This window comes from Tachypleus tridentatus, chromosome 6 (assembly GCF_004210375.1).
Source record: "Tachypleus tridentatus isolate NWPU-2018 chromosome 6, ASM421037v1, whole genome shotgun sequence".
Lineage (NCBI taxonomy): Eukaryota > Metazoa > Arthropoda > Merostomata > Xiphosura > Limulidae > Tachypleus > Tachypleus tridentatus.
This window is the reverse complement of record NC_134830.1, coordinates 69457412-69482050: the sequence shown is the minus strand read 5'-3', so window position 1 is coordinate 69482050 and position 24639 is coordinate 69457412. Positions and strand designations below refer to the sequence as shown.

At 31.8% G+C, this 24639-nt stretch overlaps 1 protein-coding gene across 5 annotated transcripts in view; it reads left to right on the top strand.

The window, feature by feature from the left end:
- LOC143252758 (uncharacterized) overlaps window positions 1–24339 on the top strand; it is a 32453-nt gene extending 8114 nt beyond the window's left edge. Inside the window, exons 1-4 of one of the 5 annotated variants that reach the window (XM_076505394.1) lie at window positions 673–929; window positions 1968–2066; window positions 12478–12684; window positions 18063–24339. In XM_076505394.1, coding sequence (XP_076361509.1) covers window positions 12619–12684; window positions 18063–20231 — 2235 coding nt within the window. In that variant the 5' untranslated portion in view covers window positions 673–929; window positions 1968–2066; window positions 12478–12618 and the 3' untranslated portion in view covers window positions 20232–24339. Of the gene's footprint in view, window positions 1–672; window positions 930–967; window positions 1355–1967; window positions 2067–12477; window positions 12685–18062 lie in introns of those variants that run through there. The other 4 variants (XM_076505393.1, XM_076505395.1, XM_076505396.1 and 1 more) reach the window with 4 other exon arrangements.
- Window positions 24340–24639: the final 300 nt, after the last annotated feature.

Here is a 24639-nt window from a genome sequence, read left to right as displayed (position 1 = left end):
ACTTATAAAGAAAACAATTTATTTACTGCTACATAAAAAAAAACGTGGGAAAAAATAAATAAAGGCTGAAACAACCCTTTCTTTTCTTTGGTAAGTACTTTCGTTTTATAGTGAAATCTACAATCAAAATATTAATTGCATATAGAGGATTAATGTATGTATTTCAGTTACTTTGATGTTAATTCCAAACCCCATTGGCACAGTGATATGTCTGCGGACCTGTACTGCTAGAAACTAGGTCTTGACACCCGTGGTGGGCAGAGCACATCTAGCCCTTTATGTACCTTTGTGCTAAATAACAAATAGCATTTAATTCCAAGTATGTTATAGAGTTTAAAACAGTTTGAATTGCTAAACCTGAATCAGTTATTAGTTAGCAATTTTTTCAGTTGTTTACAGAAAGTGTAAAAAGGTTTTCATCATAAAATGACTATTCCATAGGTTTCCTGTACTGTATATGAAATTTAGACAATCTAGAAAACACTCGAATATTATTATACTGGTATGTGTCTATAGTTTCTTAATATATTTTATATATGAGTTTTCTCTTCACATTATTTGTAAAATAACTCTCTCGTAACACGAGTAATGCACCTATATATATCATATTCTGTTATTATAACTTGAAATAAAACTTTCTTCAGACGTTTTAACAAGACATTTGATACGCGTGTGCTGTTTCCAGTATATATTACAGTGTACGACGCTGTGTATGTTGTACAAGTGGTCTGGTAACAGGCACCACCACTTGGCTTAGAAGTACGACAAACTAGAATCGTGAGTGAGATTCTAAGGCAGGGAACTGTGTTTTTCACGCACTAGTTAACAGCTTCATTTAGCTGAACATTTCGTGGTCATGGTACAAAGAACAAGAGTGAACAGTTCACGTAGAGTTTAGAGACAGAACTGTGGGGGACAAGATAAAAAAGGTAAATAACACCATACATACCTGTATTTAATAGTGATGTGGACTTCAAAGCAAACATATACGTGTTACACCGTATAGGCTTTTACGTGTATGCGCGTGATGCTTACAAAAACTTCCCTTTAATACAGAGATCGTACATTAGGCTATACTTGTGTTCATTTTGTGAACCATTTATTGATGGATGTATGCTGATGCTTGAAGTTTATTACTATAGCTGTGCAATATAAACTGTGTTCAAGAGGCAGATTTTATGAGGTGATAACAAGCTGACATATTGGTAAATTTTATCTTATCGAAGAAAAATATTCCTGCAAAAAGAGTGACGAGACAAGAGATAGTAAATCGAGTAAAAGAGCGACGTGTATGCTTTTTGTTTAGTTTAAGCCACCAATCAAGTCTTCAGTTACGGCGGTATACGAAAAACAGGTGATATTTTAATAGTTAATTTTTATTTTCAATTTGCCCTTTTTAAAAAATGTAAGGTGAACGTCAATGTTAAAATAAAAATGTGTATACGTAGTACATATTATGGCCATGAGACTTGCTCTGTGATATAAATCCAACTGACGTGAATTGTAATAGCTTTAATTTTTGTATCTCATAACTGTCGACATTTATTTTTTTAATTTCAATTGTTTGCATGCTATAGATTGTTTTCTTATATAATCTAGTTGTACTAAATAAAGTGTAATTAAAACTTGTGTACAGGTTAACAGTTAATATTTCTCCAAAATACATGAGTGGACAGAGAATATTTTTGACAGTTCATGCAATGTTAACTGGCAACACCTACCTTGAACATCAATTGTTCTTCTTTGATAACCGTTACTGCCAAAGTAACCACTTAAAGTTACCATTTTTCATTTATAATAAAATTACAAGATGTTACAATTAATTGGAATGTGTATGTTAGTAAGTTAAATATTTTCAATATTTTAGGAACGTTCTATGCCTGAAGGTATATTCATGTCAAGTAATTTTTTTATGTTGTATATAAATGTCTATGGATTAACAAACATCCATTGGGTTTTGGAAATAGTGATGTCCTGAAGAATATCTGGTATAACGTGGATTGTTCTGAACTCATAAGGACGTAGATTTGTAGCTGAGACCTAATCACTGGAAATGTTCACATGTGGTAGCTATGCTTTTGATTAACATTATTCGAAACACGCATATACGTATATGTGCTATGAAAATTAAACTTTACTTGAAACTATTCATGGGTATAACTACGCTTCTGAAGCCAGAATTATTCATTTTTTTAAACCGGTATAAATATACTGCCCAAATCTATACACAGGGATTTTGTGACCTGATTGCTGTTAGATATATCTTTTTAAATTTAATTTTAGATACTTCAGTAAATAAGCGATAAGCGCAACTTCGTAATATCTTATTATAGTATTTTCTTTCTTTCATTTTACGTTCATTTTATTTGTATGCAGCAAAACACGAGGAGCTTTTACCTTATCTTTGTTTGGAAACAAGGAAGCAGAAAATTGTTGTTGGAGAAAAAAAAGCCATTCAAAAATATTAAATCGTTTGGTTCATTTGTGATCGAAGTGATAAGACCTAATAAGCACTTTTACAAAGTTTGCCGTTTCTTCTTCAGACTTGTCTATCTTTGAGAGTTGTACCATATTTTAAGACTTAATACACGGTCCAGGTTGAAGCAAGGTGTTAGCCAGGAGTTTTATTACGTGAAACCATTCCAACCCAAATTAATGCTTTGAAATAAATAACAGGATAAGTCCATCCGTAACTTTTACCACTCTATAAGTGAAAGCATCGACAAGATCTCTCTGATTTTAAGAGGCATTAATTAGCATAAATAGTTGCCTGAGCAATGAACTACACCTTTGTATAATACCTTAAGGTTGTACTCTTTTTTTTTTTCCTCCGCTTGCTGCATGTCTCGTGTCGTATAAGACAAGGAGTTAGTAGAAGTGTGTGAAGATGTTCCAATCATGTTTTCACACAAGGGTTTGAGTACGTTATATTAAACGCCTTTGGAGCCTCAACTGGTTGTTACAGTCCATGTCGCCATGTCTTGTTGTGTTCTCTATTGATACCACATATGCTGACAATAGCCATACTGTGTGGTTTCAATTGCAAAGATTTTAGTAAAGTGTGAAACCGTCATGTTGAAAGCACTTTATTTCTGCTTAAATACTTTCCATAATCTGTGTAGTATACAAAATGATGGTTTCTCAGCTCTGTTTCGACACTCCGATCATACATAAATCCAAAAGAGCTGCGTCTCACAACTTCTGGTATATTTTGCTCAGTATGAAATAGCATGATTATTTGTTACGTTCCTCACCTTTTGGGATATGCGACGGTTTAACAAAACGTGTTTCTGAAAGTAATTAAACCGTAGCTTTATAACCCATACTCTTGTGTCTGTGTGGTACGGAGGTTGTAGAACGTTGAATGTTTGTAAACCTTTAACAGGGTCAAGGATGATCATTGGTTTCTTAAACAAAAGTGTGCTACATGCCATGTGCCAATTTTGAAATTTTTTAACCCATTGAGACTTGTTACAGTTATAAAGGTACACATACTATTCCTCAAATGACACCTTGTACTTCTATTTTCATCTGGGTATAACTGGTACCATTCATTCAGTTTTCTGCAGTTCGTCTTCCTTTACTGGATATTTAGGGGAAGCAAATTGTATACACGTGATTTATATCACTTTTCCATACGTACATTCTTCCTGATCATTTTGTGTACTGTTGACTGAGGCATTTGGACAGTTTTCATGTTCTTGATTCTCATCTGTTACACTGCATACCACGAGTAGGGAACGACTTGTTGCAAGTCTCTTGATAGTTTGGTCCACGTTGATTTACATTTCGTTCTTTTCTAGTATTGTCAGTGTTACCTAAAACAGAAACGATATAACTATGTATGAATGATCTGGGATACACAGTGAATGCTATAGTTATTTTTAGGTTTGCTTCTGAAGTTTATCAACTTTTATGTTATTTCTCGAATAGTATTGTAATAGAAATATGTTGCGAATAGACTGTTGGCTTGTATATAATACTTCCATATGTAAATTAACGAACTTAACATCTATATTAAACTCCATGAATGCATTATCTTATTGTGGTATTTTAATGTAAATAAAACTTCCGGTGTACAAAAGCGTTCTAGTAAACACGTTTGTATATTTGTTTGCGGAAATAAGGAGAGGGTGTGAATCTAAAGGTTTGCACTCAGCATATAATTATTTGTAGAATGCAATCAGGTGGCGTATTTAGGTAGGGGTCAGAGGGGTTAGTCTTATTCTATGTAAAACTACATGGGATCTAGGACCCACAAAAATTATTAGCTCCTGGGCCCACATAACCTTAAGTTTGCCACTGAGTGTAATTACCGAATGGGGAACTTCTGTAATTTGACCAACTTACGTAAAAATTGTGGTGACAGGTCGAAACGTGTAGATACGTTACATAGCTCGTGATATCGGTTCTTTTTGCTGTGTTACACTAGCGATTCATGTCTGTATATGTGTGTGTATCGGATTATTTGACTGATTATCAGAGTGCCACGTATGAACAGATGTTAATACTGTTCTACTTGTATATGTATTGTATACACGAATGCATCCTCCGTATCCGGGTACCCGCTTGACTCGCCATGCCTAACGGGTAGTTCAAAGCAATAACATTCTTCCATATATCTGTTGAATGATTGCTGTATGACAGATAATTAAAAATCATATTTATATTAAAAATTTTAATCTGAACGGCACATCATTCGACACAACATTAAACGATTGGGCCAGAGACCCCTAGAATTCAGATAAAAGCTTCCGTTTTTATGGACTACTGACCAAAGGTAAAGCACTGGTTAGCAGCACTCACTGCTGAAAGTACTGTGTCTGACTTCGAAAATAATACCAGCGGATATTAACTGTCGCACTTATAAATGTACCAGCGTTTGAAAATGCTAAGCATATTCAGAGGCTTCACGGCGCGAATCGTGGAACTTTCGATTCGCATTAGATCAATTGCCATTCCGTAAAAATAATTATAATATATCGTTAAAAATACATAGGAAATTTGTAAATAATTGCTCTTTTTTACACGTTGAAATTTGTTGAAACTGAGTTCATATTGGTATGTACGACAGTATTTTCTTCATGTAAATGTTTCGAAAGGTTTTGATGAACTAGAGATTCATTGTACTGTTGTGTTAATCAACATATGTCATTATATATGTTTACATATTCCATGAAAAACTTTAAATAGTTTACCAATGGCTTTAATTTTGTATAGATTCGGAAAATCTGTCATTATATATGCATGTGTATATGTGTGTGTCTATACACGCGCGCTCACACAACATGTGTGTGTTTACATGTTTACCCAGTGTATGCTCCCCAGTGGTACAGCGGATACATCTGTGGACTTGAAACGCTAGAAACCGGGTTTCGATACCTGTGGTGGGCAGATCGTAGATAGCCCATTGAGTAGCTTCGTGCTTAATTTCAAAGAAACAAAGAAAAATTATTAAATGTACTTCTTTTGTTGTTCTGCTTGTTTTGGGCCCCTAGTGCCCCTGGATGGTAAGTTCGAGGACTTATAATGCGTAGAGTTTTGTTATCCGAGATGGTCAGAACATAGACGTCCAACTGTGTGGCTCTGCGCTAAACAACAACAAACACAATCTGTGTGTAGATAGTACATTATTCACTGCAGAAAACAAACCATATGCAGTTGTTACTTCTAAAGCTTTTGGCTAAATCGCGAGCAAGTGAGTAAAATTTTTAAATGTTATACTTTTATAAAGTGATCATGTTACTTGGTAAACCATATAGTCATTATGGAGGGATAGGTTACGAAATGTACTGCATCTCATCTTACGTCGCTTGAGAAATCTCTGTTACACGAATTCGTGAACTGGTATACTTTTTCCTCAATATAGCTATGTGATAATTTATGTAGAAAACATAACTCAATAATAATAACATCGGTGTCTTCATAAGAGTTGTCTGTAGCGCATAACAACTGTGGTTAATTGTCTGTGCCTCTGGAAGAGTTTTTTTAATGGATGAGCAATGATCCGTAAGAAAATCAGTGTACTAGAACTCGTAAGAGCGACTCATATTTCTCTACAGATTTTGTATTATGCTTTACTTGCTGGTTATTTTGATAAACTCTGGCAGATTAATCTACGAAGGGAGATATACTGAGTGTATGTTTATGGATTTACAAAACTGTTATTGGTTTGGTTAATAAAGCAACAATTTCTTTGAAACTGTATAAAGTGAATTTTATTTCTTCATTAGTATACATGTTTCCACTTCCACACAAACCAGGTTATATAAGTTGGTTCCAAGTGAGTTAAGTTCAGATTGGACCATGGCGAACATCTTTTGGCAACATAGAGCAAAAAAAAATTATGAGAATTAGTGTATCTATAAAACTGTTAAGCCTGCTTTTTAAGATGCTATACGTAGTGGTTAGTGTGACAGGATGTGGATCAAAAGATTGAACATTTTTAACTGTGAAGGATAATTATCACATTTAATTTTCTTATTAATTTACTAGTTATCTTGTATGCGGCGGGTACTGGTGACTGATTGCCTTATTTGTGGCCAGCAATTATAAATTCCTGATGCCTGAATCTAGGAGTCTTTGACCTAACCGGTTTAACTCAGTGATGCATATCGTGCGGAACAGGTTAACAAAATACCAAAAACCAAATTTCAAAATTTAGTTATAACAAATCGTTCTTTTATCATGTGTAATTATTTACGCAACTTGTGTAAATAATACTGCGAAAATTTATTTTATAATATTATATCTTAGTTTCATTTCCACGAGACATTAAAAAGCATTTTACAACTTTGTATTACAAGTGGCGGGCGAAGTGCATACATCTAGTGAACTGAAAAGACAGTAACAATACGTAAATTCTGTGTCAGTTACTGTATAGGACATTAAAGATGTACAACAACGGCAACAAACGATAAAAACTAGATTTTTAATAGGTGGACCTGTTTTAACTTTGCTGTCAAAAGTGTTGTTGCTGTTGTTTTTAAATGATTTATAAATATTAATGTTAGTCGTAAGTCAAATGGACTTAAAGATTTTAGTGTCTGTAATTAGAAAAAATATTTTGCATTATTCTAAAAATCATGTATTTAAATAGCTAATGTTGCAATAAAGATATTAATTTGACCGCAGATATTTTGGTCACGTTATTGTTAGTTGCAACTTAGAGGGACAGGTGCAATTCAGACTCCTTCTTTCCCTCTGTTTCTAGTTAAACTGATAAATACCAGCAGATGATTTATTAAAACAGTACTAAAAACATTTTATTCAAACAGTTTTTCTTCCTTCTTTAGGGGGTAGTTAAAGCAATCGACTCGTAATCTAGGGTTGCGGGTTCGAATCCCAGTCACATCAAACATGCTCACTCTTTCAGCCGTGGGAGCGTTATAATGTTACGGTCAATCCCACTATTAGTTGGTAAAAGTGTAGCTCAAGAGTTGGCGGTGGGTGATGATGAGGAGCTGCCTTCCCTCTAGTCTTACACTGCAAATTAGAAACGGCTAGCGCAGATAGCCTTTGTGTAGCTTTGCGCGAAATTCAAAACAAACCAAACCTTCTTCAGGGCCATGTCGATGAGTGAAATACAGTAGCTTTAGTGTTTCATTTGGTTGTAAAAACTTCGTGAATCTTTGATTTGTTATTAAATAATTAATTTTCATTAGATTAATTTATGGAGTGCGCATGTTTCATAAAATACTTTCTAAATACACATTTAATACTATAATCAAGGAAATGTGGTAAGAGCTAGTAATGGGTGATTGTTAAAGTTTATGAGTAAAGAATTCACAAATATTTGAACTATATGTGGAATTATTAGAGTGAAGTATTTCTTGACTATTTCAAAAATTAGGTAATGCTGTCTGTTTCTGTGGATGAGGTCTGTAAAGGTGTTTCTGACTGCTTCTTTGATAAGGTTAAATGAAGAGACTGATTGATGGATATTTGTCTTATTAATTGTTAGGTGTGCGTTTCTTATTCAATATTGTTCCGTGTTTTCTTTTCTGTTTGTTCTGGTATATTTGGTTAAAGCACAGCTGCTGTATAGGTATGTGTTTGTGAGATCTAAGTTATATAAATAGTGTGGGCAGTGGTGGTATATTTGTTAGTGTCCTTTGTGTTTGATTTATTTCGTTAAATTGTGTTTGTTTGTGGGGGTTCGATATTTGTGATATATGTTCTTGTATTTGGGACAACCTTTATAATTTGTTGTGTGTCTTTGTTTGTCATTACAGCAGAAAGGATTTTCATGTTCTTTTTCACATTTTGAAATATTAAACGTCAACTTGGCTAGGTATTTCTTTGAGAAATTCCATAGATCACGAACCATTCCTGACTTCTACTGTTAAATTATAAATTATAACGTATATTTCAAAGTCGGTAAGGTAAATCTCTGAGAAATTCGTTCTACAGCTCATGGACTACTCCTAATTTGCTGATTTATGCTGGTAAATAATAAGTTATGACGTATATTTCAAACTTGGTAAGATAAATCCAAGAGAAATTTCAGAGGTACGGATTACTTTCGTGTTGCTGGTCTTTGCTAGTAAATTATAAATTAAAGTTCAGTGGACAAAAGAATGACGCTAATGAGTAAAATTTGACGTCATTTGTCATTGAAATGTGTTCTTCGGTAGGCTAACAACGAGTTTTGGGACTTTTAAGGGTAAAATTAGGGGTTCAATCCTCCCATCAAACGCAATGAATTTATCTACTCTAACTTTACACTAAAACAAATAAACACTGAACTCTAAAACATAAATATTCAAAATTACTGGGGTCGTCAGAAGCAACTGAACCTCATAAATCTTACTTCTGGCGTTTACGTTATATGGTGTGTAGAAGAAATTTGAAAAGTAACCACTGTAACTTATCACAAGAGTAAAAACTATAATTATATAAATAAAAGTTGTCGTCGTAGGGACAAAACATCTCTTACGTTATCTGGCTTTCTGAGAAGGAGTTTATACAGACAATAGTTTGTTTTTGAATATCGCGTAAAGCTGCTCGAGGGCTATCTGCGCTAGCCGTTCCTAATTTTGTAGTGTAAGGCTAGAGGGAAGGCAGCTTGTCGTCACTACCCACCGCCAACTCTTGGACTACTCGTTTACCAACGAATAATGGAATTGATTGTCACAGTATAACAACCCCACGGCTGAAAGGGCGAGCATGTTTGGTGTGACAGGGATTCGAACCCTCGACCCTCGGATTACGAGGCGAGTGCCTTAACCACCTGGCTATGCCGGGCCATAGCAATAGTGTTGGCAGAGCTTTTACTATATATGAGAAATGTATTAATTAGCAAATTGTAAAGCTAGTGTCGAAAATAGCTTCTGGCTTATGCTTCCTTGCCTTAACAAAATAAAAATGAAAGCTTAAGGACGAGATTCCGAGTCCTACTTTAGTGTAGTTATTACATCAGCAGATATTAGGATGTAGGATTATAAGAAAAAACAACGCCAACAACAGCATATTTAAGTTTGGGGTATCCAATAATCTGTACGTTTATCTACACTAAAACGAGAGATTTTGAGTCAGGTGATCAAGACAGCATCAGTTTCGTGATTGCTTGAATCACTACCAGAATATAGGTAAATAGGGGTTTAGTGTTAAATTTATTTCTTCACAATTTTTCAAGTTAAGCATGTTCAACATTTGCACATTATTAAGTAATATTCAGTGGTTGATCTCGTGTGTGTGTGTGTGTAAAATCTTTTGTATGAGGGGTTTAAATGAAAAGAAAAACAGTATTCATTCTTTTCGGTCTTCTGTTATAAAATAATGAGCACTGAACCTATACCATTGAAATAATTCGCTAATTATACCAATAGTGGGGCGAATAGGAAAGAACGAATTCCTGACCGCCTCTGGTTAAACACCTAAACTCCTACCAAGAATGAAGATGTGGCTTTGGTGAAACTTTATAAATAAAGAAATGGTTTTATACAGGGTGAAAATTTCACTATGCTTTCGGTACAGTTCTTATTATAGTGTTGACTTTAGAGTATATAATTCATAGGTGATACTTTTACCAGTTTATTATTATTATTATGAAATCAAAACGTGTTTGATGACAGAAATCTTAAAAAAATACCGAAACATCTTCGTTTGTAAGTATATGTTAAATTTGAAGTTCTGTGTGTAGAAAAAGTATCAGCTTTAACTGGCACTAGTCATTTTAACCATTGTTTTACCAAAGCAATCCCTGAACCTAGTCCAGGAAAAATTCAAAGCTATAAGTTGTATGCACACGCGTACAGAGATGAAGAATCTACCACATTTACCTCATAACGTACAACTGTATTACAAGTGTTGAAGTATGACTTTGGTGTATATTCCACAATTTGGATTCCTTCTTTGTGTGTGTTAAGACTTTGAAGGGTGTACTGCCTATTAGGAGATGACAACTTCAGTGTGTCTTCTTGTATGTAAAGAGAAGTCAGTCCAGTCAGTAGTGTTGGTGAAATACTAAAACGTAACAAGTCTATCATATATGTTAAATATTTTGTTTTTCAGTTCTCTTCTGAGTCTAGATGTAATTAAATATCAAATGTTTATTTTGATTAATTAGATAACTTTACAGGTTTATTCAGTTAATTACTTAATTTTACAAGTTAATATGAAGGGAAATTATTCAAAAGAATTACGATTTCATGTAGCTGAGAACTTTCAACACATTAACTGGCAGAAATATCCGCCCTCTGGGCAGGTATAACTGCTAGTTTTTACCGAAGTCTATTGAGCCTGCGGTCTTTCTGGAATTATATGACAGTTCTACAACTATGTACTCATAATAGACATTCAATAATGTTCACTATTCATGAGAAAAATGATTTTATAGAAACTTTAGCTTGAAAATGAACTATCATCACTGCATTACATCACAGAATAGGTTTTATTGAAGTATTTCTTTGTACGTCCAGTTAGCAATGAAAATTACTTGCTTTTCTTTTGGAACGCTCATGAGATTTTCACTGAAGAAAAACAAATAATTATTTTAAAGTATGTTTTTGTAGTTTTTATTAGTTAACTCTGAAACATATTATTCTTGTAGAAATTTCATTTGTTTTCTTTATTACCCAGCTATGAAATTACTGCTTACTTATAAAAAATATTACCTAGTTATGATTGGTGCGGTAATTTTCAAGATCCGTGTTTTGGATGTATAAAAGGGGATGATGCTCCCTCTTTCGGTCGTTACGGTGTACACTGAAGAAGGTGGCTATTTGCATAGTGCAAGTTCGATGTACCTTGAGGGAAACTAGAGGACTTGAACAAGCGGGGAATGAAACTGCACATAGCTCGATGTAGGCGTGTGTGTGTATGATTTTGGAACAGCTGATCTTAATATTCAAAGAATATTGCACTGCGTACTAAAAGCAGTTGTAAGAATTTATGAGTGAAAGCAAAGACGAATATTTTATGTCAACTACATTTTATCTGCCATATCTAGTATTGGCAAAGCATTTGGTCCAAAAACGGGGTTCATCAGGCCCGCTGGGATACGACGCACACAGTTCTGACCTAATCGTTATTCATTTTTCATGAAAACGACTGTTATGGTGTGAACTAGATGAAGTAAATGAATTGTATCATTCATTTTATTTAAGTAATTCACAAATCAGATTAAATGCAAAAACATCATTTTACAAACTGGTAAATATCAAAAACGTTGACGGTTATTTGGGTTATGACATTTGACATGTATATTTTGTATGCTGTCTCTTGTCATTCACACCCACTTATATATTATATATGTATGACATTAGGTCGTTTTCATGGTATTGCTTGAGTGCTTTCCAGGCACAAAAGATTTGGATTATTTCATGTAATTATTTTCTGGTGTTTTTTTTTCGCTTCGTGCAGCAATTTCAGAAACTTGAGAATCGTGAATTATTCCCAACCACATGGCGTAGCTTCAATAAAATAGTAATCTCGTGAACACCACGGATCAGAGAGTATACTTTTGTTTGTTTATAATCAGGGGGTCTACATTTTTTATATAGCTTTCATTATATTTTCAGTTTTTTCCCAAGTGTACTGTGAATTAATGTTCAACATCAGTACACGCAAGGCTGTAGATGCGAAACGCGTGACATTTTAGTTTATGTAAACCGTAAATATTTTCTACACTTGAAGTTCCGCGGAAAAAGGGAGACTGTGTTTCGTAAGCATTCTCTAATTAGTCTAATATAACGGTACCTGTCTTGAATGACATGTTAGTCGCCAGATGGTTGTATACATGTTTTGTTATTGCAAAGAAAATTAAAAATAACACGTTATAGACGTAACCTGTTACAGATATAGTTGCTGAGACTAGCTATTATATCAGTTTGCAGATAGTGTACCAAAAATCGTGTTTTTTCGTTTTGATTGCTGGAATTTTTAGAAACCATATTACACAGCATATGTATATTTGTATTATAAATAAGACAGAGACATTGCTATATCAAAGTATGTTTTTTGGTATATTTTCAGCGCCGGAGGACAGAAGCTTACAGCTTAAGCTATGAGGACACTGCTGACTACGAGACTCTTTGTGAAAACCGTAAGATTGAAACAGACCACAAGGAAGACAGTTCTACAAACATTCATCCACATAGTACATCTCAATCAGAGATGGCCATTCCAGCACCTGTGTATTTCCTCATAAAGGAACATGCAAAGTCTTTAGTTGCCATTAAGGTATGTACAAAACATTTATAAATGTAAAATGTGACTTAATCAGCATATTTTATAATACTAACATCTTTATCTTGACTCAGTAATTTTAAAGTAACTATTGATATACATTCCATACAATTCTTATAAAAGCATATACAGATTTTATAGTGTAGTTTGGAGGAAGAAAGGGCAATAGGAAGAGTCTGTGTGATTGGCTGCAATCTCCTAAAAAAGCTTTATGTAGTTGGTTGACTATATGCATGTGATCATGGTAAAGATCACTGGACATGTATCTGTTTTATCCAATTTTAAAATAAGTTGTAAATGAAAGAAAATCTATCTTGTAATACTTTTAATTTACTAAACCTAAGTTATATTGGAATTACATAATAGCAAGAACTTTAGTATTAAATAACGTGTTTATTTTTTCTCTAAGCGCAGTATGCTTTTCATGAGATAGTTTTGATATAAACTACTGTAAGTCAAAGCTGAAAAAAAGTACAACTTCTCAAAAAGGAAGCAAATATTACTCATTCAAAAATAATGCAAACAAGTACAGATAGTAGAATAAAACAGACAAAGCTTGGACAAATTAAACTCAGTTGTGGTTGAATAGTTATATACACATTGTGGTATGTTAATTCTTTAACAAATGCTATTTCTTCTATCTTGTTTGCATTGTTTTAGAAGGACTGCTATTAACCATCTTTACATTTACTTCTCTTTTTGAAAATATTTTCTTTACTTGTTGCAGTGTTTTGATAGATATAGGAAGGTTGTATTTGTAACCAAGTTATAAATACAATGATGTTACAAGGGTAATATTTGTTGTTTAACTATTATCGGCTGGTAATTTGTTTCCTATTCTTAAGCTTTTTCGAGGAACACCAATTTACTACAATAAAACTTCAATGGATAATGATATTATCATTTACATCAGAATTATGATTTTTTAAAATTACTGCTAGTTAGTAATTATATTTATAAAAGCAGATACTTTGTTTGAAACTATCACCTCAGAGAAACTGGTTGACACCACTGTTTTGATTTTTGAGTTATGTAATTAAAAAAAAAACAGAAAGAAGAGCAAGAAATTCAAATAGCAACATTTTGCTATGATATTCACAGACTGTGTAGTAAAGAAACTGTATATGGTATTATAAAGTTCTCATGATCTGTTGAGGAGATATTTAAAACACCATTTAAATGATCAGCTGGACCATCCATACACAGACAGTGCTACTGCCTGCCTTGAGAGTTAAAAAAAACTACAATCTTGAATGTAACTAAAACAGAGATTAATTTATGTTGAAGTAATTTTCCCAAACTGCCAGCTTATAGCAATATTTATGAAACCATAAAAATGTCTCCATACATGGTAGATGTCTGGATTATCTTCAGTGATCTCAGTGTTTAAGTACTTGTTTGTATTATACATGGGTAGAGGTAGGTATATTTCTATACGTGTGTATACCATGATGTTTTCATATTGACTATTAAATGTATTTCAAATTACTGACTTAAACTCAGTAGACTGTAGATATATTTTGGTCTTAGTGGATTTTGTAGTTTCTAGTGTTTAATGCCTTTATTTAGTGTGCGTGTGATAACTATATTTTTATCTCATTTAAGTAACAGTATTATTAAGTAGATTATTCTTATCTCGTATTTCAATGCACTCAAGATGTACATCGAAATTAATTTACTTCCAATAATATGCTTTCATTTTGAATTGTTAATTTACATATGAAAACTACAAAACCTGTTGCAGTTTAGAGATTATTAAGAAATGAAGAAAACTAGAAAACCTGTGATAGGTATAGAATACTTCACTCCTACATGTACGTTTACTATAGAACTTGTTTAATCTAAGCAAGTACACTTAGGCGTATCACCTGCTTTGTCATCCTACTGACAGGCTGAGCAACTCTGTGTGGTTAACCTATTTAAGCTGTATTGGGAGTGACTCTAAATGGACTTTTCAGTTACATTGAAGTGAAATGTTACTGCCAACACATCTATACCCAGTTTAATGACATTCATTGTCTAAGGAAGTGGAACATCCTTTATGAAAGCAAAACTTTAATGCACCTTGTTTTATTTGTGGAAACAGTTAAATTTGTATAGAAGAGTGAAAAAAGAAAGGGTAAAATTTTTTATGTGGAACCTGTAAGTATTCACTAAGTGCCTTTCTTAACTGGAAAATAATTTTTAAATTTGAATCATGTTTTGATTATAGATAAATGGGTAATGCTTGAATATATTTGTTTGATTTTTTTTTTTATATCCACTGAGTAACAAGGGTATATTTGGAATTACCTTTTGTTGATATTAGAAGTTTTTGCTAAACAGTAATTTAAAAAATAAACAAATATTAAACCCTTTGAAAGCAAGGTAGTCGGATCATGGATTGCATCCCTAAAATCTTGTGCTAGTACATCTTCACAATTAGATCTTTCAGGAGAGAAGATACATTTTGGTAGTCTTGTACTAGTGAATTATTAAAATTGGAATATTTGGATCTACACTGAATATTTTTAGGCTTGTGTTAATATGTTTTCAAGATGAAGACTTGTGTAATGAAATAAATTTCTTTAACCTTGTGCTAATACATCATTTAGATCAGAACAGCTGGGTCATGGACTAAATATCTAAGTTTGTGCTCGTATATATTTAAAATCAAATGAAAGTTTTAATAATGCATAATGTTTCTATATAGAGATGAATCTAGATGCTTAAAGAATTTGGGGCTTGGAACAATAGGTGCAGGAACTTTGGGCATTTTATTATTATGGCAGTCATGATTTTCTATTCTGATTTTTCATGATGCTAACTGAAGATTCTGGAAACTGGCCCCATGTGCCTGTTACTAGCAACATCTCTGTTTCTGTATGTACAAGTACTGCAGTATATTTAAATGTTGAGATTATCTATGTTCATGATTTTTTACTTTCTGTTTTTTGAAACTGAAATGATGAAAATATAAGTTTAAGATTATTTATTGTATGTTACTGAGTGTGAATATATTAAAACACAATATGCCATAAGTTAAAGTATTTATGCTTACAACTAGTTGATTGCCTTATATCATATGTTACTTCACATACTCTCTGTTGAAAACTAATTCAATATATTAAAAGATATTTTAGATTTACATATCAGTAGCAGTTATTTTTGCTGTATTTTTCTTTCTGTTTTGTTGATGTTGCAAATGGTGACTGTTAGTTTCAGGATATGGTACTTTTAACAGTTTAAGTACAAATGTGATAGCAAGTTTAATACATACATGCATAAACACCTGAAATGTGTAACTGTGTCAACTAATGCCTACTATATGGTGTTTTGAATAGTGCAGAGTTTTTAGTTTGGTACTTGAATACACTATGATATGAATTATAAACAACAAAATGCAGAAGTGTTTCAGTCATTACATGTATGAAAACACATGTAACCCATTTGACTTTGGTTTTTCTGATGTAGAAAATTATGACAAAAATTGGTCTCCAGACAAACAAAGACTTACATAAACAAAACAATAGGAATAAAATGATTGAGCTTTTGTAGTACTGATGATAGTTTTTTGGCCATCTAGTTGTTATAAGGATCAGAGAGAGGAAGTTATCTAGGCCATGGATTGGCTACAATTTCACTACTCATCATTTCCTTTTATGAGGGACTGATCCATCAGTTTCTGGCTTTTGTGGTACTCAGGTCATAAATTGCTTACATTTTACTTTTATGTGTTTTTTGTCTTTCGTAATAGTGACACTGTCCTGACTGGTTTCTAGCTTTTTTATGGGCCATTATATTTTTTGATTCTGTTTAGTGTTTTAAGCTTGTTTCAAAGAACATAAAAGAACTTCTGTCATGTTTTAGTCTGTTCTTTTATTTTTCCATACATTTTGACATATTTTGAATTTTATTCTCTAAATCATTTGACTATTTGGTGCAGATAGACCTTGTGCATTGTGCCATAAAACCTTTAGCAATGAATCAAAAATTTATTAAAGAAGTCAGTGATTGATTTTTCATTATAAAAGTGATAATTATTGTATTTTATTCTAGTAGCAGCTAAAAACTGATGCACTATTCTTTATTGTTTTTAATCCAAAGAAACACTGAATTCAAACGATACAGTTAGAATTGGTTATCTAGTTACCATATAAAAGTGGTGAAATTTTAGTTTTCGTCACCCTAAAAGTGTGTCAGAGCTTATCAGTAGACCAGTGAAGTGCGTACCTTACACATTATATCTTGAAAAGAAACAAAGTAAAGCAAAGCAATTCTTTTATTGAAATAAACAGAAATGAATGGGCCAGGTTTATGTGGGAGATATAAGGAAATAAAAAAAGTATCTTATATTTTGATTATCTGTTAAACTATGAGAAATTTTATTTTTTTGGCTATGGGACTTTAGAGAAAATATTTCTGGTTCAAACCATGCAGCTGTACAAGACACAAGTTACATCTCTGTAGGTAGTATCATTTCAAAAGAGTGTTAAAATGAAGCTGTTTTTTGTTTGTATATTCAGCTATACAATGTTTAGTGTTAAAGATTATTGTCACAGGTTTGTAATCTTCCCCATAACTGGTAGCTCTTTCATGTTTCAATTATACCAAATGAATTTTTATACACAATTGTTATGCTTCAGCAATAACATACAAAAAGTTTGATTTAAAATTATTGTGAAAATAACTGGAGTTTTATAGAATTATGTAAAAAAAAAAAAAAAAACATACAAAGAATATTTTGAAGGTTCTTTCAGATCTCTTAAGTTTTCTTTAAGCACTATTAAACAGTATATGTTTATTAGTATATACATTTTGAAACGTTCTGAGAAATGTTTGTTTAAAATGAATTACTTATAGATATAATTTCATTTATAAAGCTGAATTTCGTGTACTTTTTGAATGTCTTAGTTTACTTTTAATACAGAAGTACTTTAATTACATAAGTACAGTGTTTTGATTTTCTGTTTTAAAACTAATTGGAAGTCATTCTTTCTATTTACTATGTACAGGTAAACATGACAAAAACTTGATTTTTGTATACACAATTACTTCGTTTATATTGTGACATTTCCAATGTGTTCTTAGACTTTTATCACTATGCTATGAACTGTATGAAAGGAAAATATATTGTATCTATGTTTGGATGAAAGTTAGTATCTAAATGATTATTTCTTTAAGTAAGGAGTAATCATTATTGAATGAAAGCTAACTGTTTATTCTTATCCAGTGATCCATGAAATACACACAAATTATTGAGAGTAGTTTGTTAGCTTTTCATTTTTATCTACTCCTTTGTACATAAACTTGTAAATGTGGGCATAAAATTCTTTAAACCTTGTTGAAATTTAATGTTTCATGAGATAAACATTTGTTTTTCCTTGCTTTAGGAACTTCAAGACCGAATAACAGCTGCTGAAGATTTTCAAACCAATGCCATCACAGTAATCCGAGACATTGAGCAACAGTTAGTACAACATGATTGCAAATATAGATCTCTCAGTGATAGGAGGTATCCATATAACAAGCTTTTACACCTGTTCCCATTTCCTCAACCAACTGACTTGGTTTCTGAGTGTCCAAAGAGCAGTTTTAGAAGACTTAGATCTTCCTGCTCTTCATCACTACACTTGTCTGTAAATACCAATAGACATGCTGAGTCAAAAAGAAAACTGATTATGGAAAGTGACAATAAACAAGACAGTGGCTTGGATTCAGACTGTCGTGATCAAGGACAAGGAAGTAGTTTAACTTTTGTTAGTAATCCTGTCAATTTTGGCATGTGTGAAAGAAAAGAAGAGATTCAGAAAGAATCTCGTGTGTGCATGTTTGGGGCTAGTGATGAACTCTCAACTCTTTTGGATGTTATTAGTCAGAAAGGACTTTTGCTTAGAAAACAAATAGATGTTATGAATCAACAGCGAGATGTAAAAGGTGGGAATTATTTGGAAAGCTGTGAACAAGATTTTGTATCCAGGCACCAAACAGTGGAAAATGTAGAAATCAAACTTAAACAAATTGAAAAGGAAAGAAATGGCCTGTTCAACAAAGTTGTGCATTTGGAAGCTACTTGTCAAGAGTTGGAAGATGAAAGAAAGTGGCTTGAAGAAAGGCTTGAAACAATATTATTAGAAAAAGAACAACTGGAATATCATATTCATGGATTATATCTTCAGTATGTTAAAAATCAAGGAAATGAAGCTGAGCAGTGGAAAGAAGGTGAATTCACAGAAAATATTTCCCAACCAAAAATCAGTCGGTCACAAAATGAGGCAGCTTCTCCTAGTCTTCAGGCAACAGCATCCTGTAAGAACAGAGTTTCCTCTGTTCTTAAGGAAAGTGATATTATGAAACTTCAGCAACGACTTATTACCTATATGTTGGAAAATGAAATATTACAGACAAAGATTCAACAGTTAGAAGAAATTCATAAAACTTCAAGTGTGATAGTTGAGAACAAGTTGACAGTTCAATGCAAGCAGCTTCAGAGAGAGAAGGATGAACTGTGTCGTAGGTTGCAAGCAAATAACTTAGAATTAGAATCAATGCATACCAGAGTTTTTATGCTTAAGAAAAATCTTGGTTCTTTAGTTCAGGAAAATCAAGAACTTAAGCAGCAGATGGGCAGATCTTCTAAACAAGCATCCAAGTGTCAGCAGCTTCATGAGCCTTCATTGGTTATGTATACTGAAAGAAATAATCCAGAAACATCTTGCCTTCCCTCATTAGAAGTTATACATGCAAATCCTGCTTTAAATGACCATGTACAAAATAAATACAGTGAGAATGACACAAGCTTTTTTTTGAACTTAACATGCCCTGAAACTCAGTCTGAAAATGTTAGGCATTATGATATTATCACTTCAACTCAACATGGGGAATCTTTAAGTAGTAATCATTCATTAGACTTTGAAAGTCCATCTAATTGTAGACCAAATCATCATGATGCTACATTATTCCCTAGGAGTAACAGTTCCCAGTCGTCACCTGCTTTAGATGTTTTGTCATGTGCATCCATTACCCAGAATAAATCTTCTGAGAAAAGCCAATTTTCTACAGTAATACAAAAACAGGGCTCATTGTCTCAAAGTGAAATTTCATCTCCAGTCATTCAATTCAAGAATATCCATAATAGTCAGAGTCTATCTTATAATAAAGATGCTTTAAAGAAGATGGAGAGAAATACACAGTCAAAGCATATAGACAGTATATGTAGTGAGTTTGATCCTCTTCATACCACATTTCATAGAGACTCCTTGAGGCAAATGGAATTTCATGATTCATTAGACTTATCTGTTCCATTAAACCCAGAGAAAACATACCAGGGCATCAAACGAGACCTACCCTTCCCTCATAGTGCTGCCAACTTCTTATCTCAACAGAAACTAAGTGCATCACAGGACTCCAGACTAGATTTAAGATTTAGGAAGCAACATGGATCTCAGAAAATAATCTTCCAGACTGCTAGTGAAAATAATTCAAAAAATTTGCAATATCATCTTCAAAATCTTTTGGATCGTATCTCTGCAACTGTTTCTGGTGAACCTCTCCTACAATAATTGGAACTTTATTTATCTGTACCAGTTACTTATAGGATTTTAAGGTGTAATTTTTTTGTTTTTTATTATTTTCACAAATGAACATTTATACCTCCAAATAATTCACAACATACAGTATCAATGCTCATTAGCAAAGATAAATGAGATAGCAATTGTGTTTATTGAATATATTTATTTCATTATGTGTGCAGTGTATTTCATTGATATGTTGTTTTTATGTGTGTGTACAGCATATTTCATTTATAGATCTGTTATTTTTTGTGTATACAGTGTATTTCATTTATAGATCTGTGTTATTTTTTGTTTTTGAGCTCATGTTCTTTAAACACATTATACGTTTATGTCAGAAGCTGTATAAAACTTTTCTTGTCATGATAGAATACCTAAATCATCCACAACTTAAGTTTAAAACCATATTGAATGTATTTCTCACTAATACCGTATAGAATTTATGTTTAACAGGAACCTTAACCAGTGTGGTCTTTCAGTATTCTGTGATTTGCCTTTTTGAATGTAGATATACATGTTTGTGTTTCATGTGAAGTGCAAACGAAATTGTATGTAAGGTACATGAAACATTTTCTCAAAACTTATCTGATTATAATTTAAGGTATTTCTACTGATAAAGAATTTATTAGCAGTAATTTTAGTTTCAATCCATTTCTACTTACACATAGGTATATCATATGTTTTTGCAACTTAAATGCCCAGGTACTGTTTATAGTCAATAATTATATTTAATTATGCAGACACCTATTCAGTAAGTATGTGTATGTACCTAACTGTGGCTCATATTAGAATAGTCATCCATTCAGTGTTAAGGCAGAAGCTATACAAGAAATTCCAATACTACAGTGTTGTACAGTTTTAATATTTTGCAACAAAGTTTGGGTTGTTGTTTTGAAGCTTTTAAGCTTTATATTAGCAAATAATTTGAAAATCATGACTATCTCTTACAAAAACAAAAGTTTAATTAAATAAAGAACACTTAATTGGTTTTAATAGTAAGTTTGTTTTTTGTAATGTGTACATATATGTCCATAAGAACTTAGAAATATTTGAAAAAAAACATCTTTGAAACCTTCTAGTATTATACAGTTTAAAGTATAGTAATACATTAATTGGTATTAGATAAATTTAGATAAAATCTTACAGGAATGTATACTGTGTTTAATAATATCAATTAATTACTACAGCTGTTTTTCTAAGACTGTATAGTCTCATGGGAAAACATTGATATGAAACATGTTTTTATAAAAATATAAGTAAATTTACTGTTTATCTTCTAAAATTTGTAAGTTTGTCTAGGTATTGAAGAAAAAAACTGAATTGTGCTATTATTGTATTCCATACTTAAAAAAGACATTTTAATATGTCTATTGCATAGATATTGATACATGTGCTTGTATGATAAAACAGTGTGAATTAGAGTTGTTTTTTTTTAAATAACATTAATTTTGTCTTCAGTATTTTATTGCTCTTAAACAGTCAATCTTACTATAATCTCTACTCTTTATACCCAACATGTTTTAAAACAAAATACAAAAGGACATCATAAACAGTGTCTTCAAGACAAAAATTAAGGTGCTATATATTCATGATTTTTAAAATCTAAATTATGTTCTTTACATAATGATTAAGCTGTGACAAAATGGATTAGATTTCATGGGGATAATCTTCAGCACTAATTTATATATCATGTGTAGATGTAATGTGGACTACATGTACTCGTACATTTCAATATATATTTTCTGAATGTTTGTACTTTTTCATATCTAGTAAATTAACTTACTTTTTTGCTTTTGTTTCGTTTGGATACTAAATCCTCTGTGGTGATTTAGTAATACACAACATAAAGTTAAAAAAAAGCTGTATTTATAACACAAAAGTTGAAAAATTGAAAATATTTTTCATGAAATCAACTTTACTTGGATACCTGGAGCTTTCAAAATGCCTTATTTTAGAAAGTTAACTATTGTACATACCTATTTTATCAAGTTTTCAGATTATGCAATTTAAAGTGATAAACTGGTGAATGTAAGAAAAATGTTGAATGCTGGAAATATAAGTGTTTTTTTTCAAGTCATAAGAATTTTCTAAAACGAAATGTATTTTTTGAAGTTGTCTCAAAATATAAGGGTTTCATATACAGTGTTCACTAGCTTAATATGTTTTTTTACGTGCATTAACATTTGCATAAATTACATGTACAAAGTATGTGCAAGATATGAAAATTATTTTAAGTACATAAAATTAGTGATAAGTGTACTTTACATTTAAAAAAAAACTTATTTTGTCTAACCATGTGGGAAATAAACATTATACATTACTTATTCAAGGATATATTTCAGTGAAAAAATTCCACACTGATTAGAGAGTAAAAGTTAATTTACTTTCATTGATGTTTCATATTTTGTATGATTTTGGTTCTGTTAGTTATATTGCAAATGAATTCTAGTAATTTTGGAACTTAATGTTTTCCCACTTATGCTTTATGTACATAAACAATTAAACATGTTTGAAAATCATATATTCCTGGTAAATGTCAAAATGAGTTATAAAGTACTTGTACATTCCTGGAAATAAAAGATGCTTGTGTTTGAAAATATTTCAAAAATACAGTAGTAACAGTAACTTTATGATATGTTTTATTATATGTACTGGTGTATATAATTATTTATAACAAAAGAGAACTAAGAAAAATGTCATAACATGATTAAGTTAAAACCATTTAAGTCTTTTTCATATTTTGTTTTTTGTTGCATATAATGTATTTTTTTATTTTTGAGACATTTTGTTCATTAGCAAATTATGAAAAGTAATTTTCATTGGAAATATATTAAAAAATTATAATTCAAATATGTAATTTAATTTTATTTGAGACTTGTAGCTGAAGTTGTAAGATTTATGTTGTAATCATGACATTTCTTATTAAGTGGTTCAAGGAAAACTGTATTTGATAATCAATACTGCATGCATTTTTGTAAATACTAATTATTTGTATTTATATTTTTTTCTAGTTGTTTTGTACACTGTATATGTACTGGGTATCAGAGCCTCATATCATGCAGTGTCAATCCTCTAATTTGAAAATGTTCATTGAGTTCTGTTATATTTTGATTTTTAACCAAATCAGAATCAATACATACCTCTGTGGTGAAATGGGCCTTTTCTGTAATTACTGTGAGTTTCAATATTTCTGGTATACAAAATTACCCCCTCTTCTGAGATTTAAAAAAAAAAAACATTTGTTGACAAGTTTAATAATATCTTTAACTTTAGCTACCACATGAACAACCTCCACTTAATATTCCAGCAGGGAACCATAGCTTTATGGAAGGTTAAAATCTCATCCATGTTTCATTAAATGTTTGTAGGTTGTTCTTATAATAGTAGTATTTTTCTCCATTGCCAGTTTGTTTTTTCTACTCATGCCACTTAGGCATAACAAAATATACATAAAAAAAGGTTAATTATGCATTTAGTAATGGGGTAATATTTCCATGCAAACTGTAGTGCGTCAAATATGTTAGATTTAAATGTTCTATTTGTAGGTAACTTGCACATAATTTCATTATTTTGTTTAAGTAAGAACAGTTTGTTTGTGTCATAGTATACATAGTATTTTACATACATTATGTGAACAAACTGGGAAAAAATTATTGTTGTCAAAATTAGAATTTTGAAATGCATTCTTGATCCAAGTAGCTTACATTCTATAAGCGTTTTAAACATGTACTTTTGACAATATTTACCTTAAAAATGGAAAGTTGAAAAAACTTTATGTGGAATTGAATTCTTAAGTAATAGATGGTGATAAGCAGATGATGTTAAAAATGATAAGGAAATGGGAGACTTATTGGACAGTCATAAACAATGAAAATTTATAAAATAGTGAGATAACAGTGAAAAGGGTAATTTTCTAGACTGTGTGTGTATCTTATAAACACAGTTGCAAGAAACTGTAAAGTGCGAAACTAAATGTTAAACGTGTGTGCTAAGAAAATCTTATTTAATGTCTGGTGAGCATGTGTTAATATACAGACATGAACCAATGTATATAGATTAACATGTGTATGTTTGTACTACAGAAATAAAGTATTAATTGTAGAAATGCTTGTTCTGATGTATCATTTAAATTTTTTTTTTAACATGAAAGTAATTTCCTACTCTATTAGCCTTTTTAAGTACATGTATTACATATCTTCACTTGTAGTTAATACCTTTTTCTTTGTTGTTTAATGAAAACACTGTGAATGTTTTGGAAAGACCAGCTTTATTGTGGTTTTACACATTGAAACTTACAGTGCCACAGGAATTAGACAAACATCAAAATTTTGTAAACTATGCACTTTTTTTAGTGTACTTGATACACAAACAAGACTGACAGTGAAACATCAATAATATG